Source organism: Octodon degus, unplaced genomic scaffold (genome assembly GCF_000260255.1).
Source record: "Octodon degus isolate 3935 unplaced genomic scaffold, OctDeg1.0 scaffold00054, whole genome shotgun sequence".
Taxonomy (NCBI): Eukaryota; Metazoa; Chordata; class Mammalia; order Rodentia; family Octodontidae; genus Octodon; species Octodon degus.
In genome coordinates, this window is record NW_004524630.1 from 6,614,976 (window position 1) to 6,619,728 (window position 4,753).

At 43.9% G+C, this 4,753-nt stretch overlaps 1 protein-coding gene across 1 annotated transcript in view; it reads left to right on the top strand.

Moving 5' to 3' along the window:
- The window catches only part of St18 (ST18, C2H2C-type zinc finger), a 71,961-nt gene that overhangs the window by 60,093 nt on the left and 7,115 nt on the right, over positions 1-4,753 (top strand). The window contains exons 18-19 of the mRNA XM_012515214.1: positions 2,058-2,122; positions 3,786-4,076. Coding sequence (XP_012370668.1) covers positions 2,058-2,122; positions 3,786-4,076 — 356 coding nt within the window. The remainder of the gene's footprint in view (positions 1-2,057; positions 2,123-3,785; positions 4,077-4,753) is intronic.

A 4,753-nucleotide genomic window follows, 5' to 3' on the forward strand; every position in this document is an offset into this window, starting at 1 on the left:
GGTGAAGCAGTGTGTTCTGGGTAATCCGCTGTTCCTTTGTGGGCGTTGTCTCTGCTCACTGCTTGAGTAACGAAATGATCGGATTTTCATCGGCTTATTTTCCTTTAAAATGTAAGGTTTTATTCTGTAAAACAAATATACAAATAAACATTTTCTGAAGCAATCCAATGATGGCTGGGCTAGGGAGATAGCTTGGCAGTTTAAGAGCCTGCCTGGCAAGCGCAAGGACCCGGGTTCGATCCCTGGTGCTGATGCCTTACTGACCTCAAAACTGGACATGGTGTTGCATACCTGTAATCCCAGCACTGAGGAGGCTGAGGCAGGAATGTCACTATGAGTCTGAGCTATGTAATGAGACTCTGCACCAAATAAATAAATAAAAATAAAAGATTTAAAAAGGTTTTTTTTTAAAAAACAATCCAATTGCATTTGTTTGTAATATGCTACAATTATTTTCTTTGTATAATATGAAAAATTGCTGCAACTCCTCTCCTTAACTGAGTATACCTAGTATATACAGGTATATACATCAGTCATATAATTCCATAAAATAGAAAATTATTGTAAGCCACATAATCACTAATTACACACATTGAGCACAGAGTAATACCAAGGAAAAGTCTGGATTACTGAATGGAAAGGTTGTTCTCTCTTACTCTTCTGTGGATAGACTCTATTTTTAAAACCAGAATTATTAAACAAATAGACTATTTTGCGGAAAGTGTTTTCCTTGATCTGCGACGATACTCACCTAATCTAATGTTCTGTGCTAAGTATCCGTGTACAGAAGTGACAGTGCATATTTTCATTGCTGTTTCCAAAACTAAATATTCATGAACAAAGGGGGCACTTTCATGGTGTCCCTGTGTCTGTTTAGGGTGTATTCCTGGAGCCTTGTGGACATCCGAAATAGTCTATAGATATCTGCAGAAAGGCTTACTACTGTGCATACAGTGATTGCTTGAATTCAAACAGAATTTAAAGGGCAAGAAGTGTGAAAATAAAGGAAAGACAGCTACTTAAAAGTTGGCTCAAGTAAGACATGAAGGCAAATCAAAGTGCAAGCTGTAGAGCATACCCAAACATATAAAATATTTTCTAGGTGTGCATACCTGTCATAAAGTTTAGTATTTAAATCAGGCACAGTGAGAGATTTAAAAGCGCTTAATACAATCGAACAATTACAACAATGTAATTAATACAGGTGACTTAAAATGTCTTACTTGTGGCATTTTCCCTTTCATCTTTTCAGGCTGCAGTGAGTTGTGGGGAGCTAAGGCCCCAGAAAGCAAAGCTGCATGCAGGAAGGGGCCTGCCCCATAAGGAAGGCTCAGGGCTTGTATTCTGGAGCCAGTGAGCTCCAAATTCCAGCTCCACTACTTACTTAGTTGTCTTAGGATACCTTAGTTTTCTCCTCCATACAATGAGGTAATAAATGTTTCTAACCTCATGTGTTTTTCAGAAGGCTGAAATAAGTCACTGCCTGGAAGAGCAAAGTATAATTCAAATGATTGGGCCCCTTTTCACATGTCAACTGCCTCACCAAGGAAGAGACAGGCCTCCCCCAGGCTGTGTATGAGCAGATGGGTGTGGTAGTGGAGGCAGGCAAGGTAATTTCAAGAAATTACAGGGCCAGCCAGATAGCTCAGTGGTTTAAAGGGCCTGCTTAGGCACAGCACAGCGGCTGGGGCTTGATCCCCAAGCCTGCTATGCCGGCCCTGCCCCGGGGCGCACTGTGACAGCAATTGAGACTGGGTGTGATGGTGTGTGGCTATAATCCCAGCATTTGGGAGGCTGAAAACAGGAGTATCACTACAAGTCCTATCTATGTAGTGAGACCTTGTAGACCCTGTACCAAGTACATTAAAAAAAAAAAAAAAAAAAATTGTGGAGGTTGACTAGATTTGATCTGGTGGTGAAAATATGTTCCCATATCCTGGAAATCATAATAAAACCACTAATTTGCTCATTTACTAACTTCAAAAAATTCACGGAGAGCTTGGTGTGTGTGACAGCCTGTGGCATTTCTGCTTTGATGACCCATCCCCCAACGGCAGCCTCCCACAGTCCTGCGCGCGTTCTGTGTCTGGACGTCTTCTATGTGGCACCAACTTCTTCAAAAGTTTGTTTTTTAAATAATTTTATTGAGAAACAAATAACAATGAGACAGTTTCAAAACTGATTAGTAGGAGTTTCACTAATTAATACATTGCATATTGTTACCTTCTTAGTGGTTATTCATAGTACAAGATGCAGACATGATATCCTGCCCAAACACTATTAGTACAAATCTTTCTTCTCATTGAATTAAGAGAAAGTAGCTGTGTATCTATCCTAACTATTCTGTATATACAGATGCAAAACGGTCCTTCATTTGTGTCCCCTTTTTTGGTTTAGTTTTGTCAGAGAAGGGTATTCCATTGTCACTTAAATATTGTCGGTACTTGAATTCAGCAAAATATTCCAATATAGTCCAGTAGTTCATAATAATAGTGGGTCATCCACAGGACTGGCAATGTCAGAAGTTGTTGGCCTGAGCCCTTTCCAGCCCAGCATACCAACATGGCTTCACCTGTTATACCTCGTTTTTTTACCTTTCTGCTGGATGGTTAAGACCAAGATAAAGCAAGACCTATATAGCAAGAAATGTAACTTTTGTATCTGATAAGGTCAGTCAAGTCCCCTCAGGATTTACCTTGAAACCCTGCACTGCAGTTTGTAGAACCTTTGTCAGTGTCAGCCATGTGGATGAGTCACAGCCATTGCTTGACCAGTTTGCTCTCTGTGAAAGCCTGAAAGAATGTTTTCTCTCCATGTGACTCATCTTAGGCACACTCTACATCATCGATCACAATCCTCTTTGGCCCCATAATCTCCTTGATCAGAAAATCTGGGACACAACTGAGTTACATGATGTTATAGTACAGATTCTCCTATGTCCTGAGTCTTCACTGACCTTGAAAGGCTAGGCTTTCCTTCACTACAACAAAATACCCAAAAATAACCACTTTATAAAAATTAGTTTTATATTGGCTTGTAGTTTCAGAAGTTCCAGTCTGAAAGCTGTCAGCCCACCATTTCAGACCTTGGGAAGCACATCGGGGCAGTGTGCAAGGCAGAGAGAGAGGGGAGCCAGGGTCCCCACCCTGCCAAGCACAGGCCTTTTTTTGGGACATTCAAAGTCCAAACTATAGGATTTTTTCCCCCTGACATTGGGCATGAGGAAACACACTCCTAGCCAAAGCCCAGTACCAGTGACCCCATCCTGACTTATAGAGTCTTCTCAAAGGCTAGGGTAGGAAGACTGTGAGTCCAGGCTGGGCTATGCAGTGAGTTCAAGGCTAGAGTAGACTACATAATGAGACTTTGACTCAAACATTTTTAAAAGCAGCCTTCCCAGGGCTGGCCAAAAAGCTCAGCAGATTAAAGCCCAGCTCTTGGGAGGCTGTAAACAGGTGGATCACTGCAAGTCTGATCTAGTAGTGAGACCCTGAACACCCTGTAGACCCTTCTCAAAAACAAAGAAACAAACAAACAAACAAAAAAAAAACCCTTCCCTAAAGCATCCATAAATTATCCCAAATTAAACTTTTATTTATCTTATTGCAAGTTGTTACCCCTTCAGTATTTGCATCACCGAGATAGCCTTGCCAGACTCCTTGCACCAGGGAAGCCAGCCGCCGTATTTTCCTCTTCCCCTCTCCTTCCATTCACCATCAATCACACGTCTTGCAAACTCTGCCTACAAGTTACCCCTTGAGTACATCTCCTGGCCTGTGCCCCAGGTCCACTGTGCTGGCACTCGGGCCGTGTGCCCTGGCCTGGGCCCAGCAGTGATCCAGAGCTGCCCTTTGGCTATCCGGCTATCTGGGCTGCCCTCCAGCTCCCCGCTGAGCGTCCTCCGCAGGCTGTCCTGCGCTCGTGAGCAGTCCTCCTTGGCCGGCTCCCCTCCGATCCTTCTGGTCCGGGAGCACTGCCTCCTTCCCACCGCCCCGTTGGCTCTCTGTGTCCTCTTGGGATTGCTCGCCTTGCTGCGCGCTTGCCGCCTGACGCCTTCTCAGCTTCAGCGCTGCAGTGTAAGAGTCTCCTCTCCTGGGGTTCCCACCGCCCCTGCTGGTTCCTTGAGAGCACTTCATGGTTTATAATGTTGGCTGCTTCCAGATCCTGTGTATGAAAACGTCACTCCATGAAGTGCAATTTTATTGTAAAAATATAGTTTTCATTTGCTCAGATCAGAAAAATGTCAAGTGTGAACAGTAACAGACCATTGGGAATCTAAATACTTCTGCCCCCTCCTCCTTGTCTCCTGCTGCTTATGGGTCGTGGGGTTGAGAATTATCCGGCCAGCCAGTGGGAGATGGTGCTCAGCAATGTGCCTCTGGGCACAGCCAGCCAGCACAGAAGGAAGGCCATGCATGTCTGCGGAGACACTGGGACTCATCGGTGTGTCCTGGGGTGCTGTCCCCATTGTCTCAGTGGCCTTGTCAGACTGCTTGCTCATGGCCAAATCAATCTAGACACTAAGATGCATGCACCCTAGGTGGTGATCTGTTTTCCTTTTTTATTGAATCCCAGAGCCCAGAGTAAGCTCAATCTTATGAGGTGACACACTCTCCTCATTGTTCCATGTAGAGCTCACTTTGCCTTGTTTTGCTTTGATTTGCCTTTTCTTTTTATTTTCTCTTCTCTTCTCTTTCCTCTTTACTTTCTTACTTTGTTTTTCTGGTACTGGGGATTGAACTCTTGCCAGGCA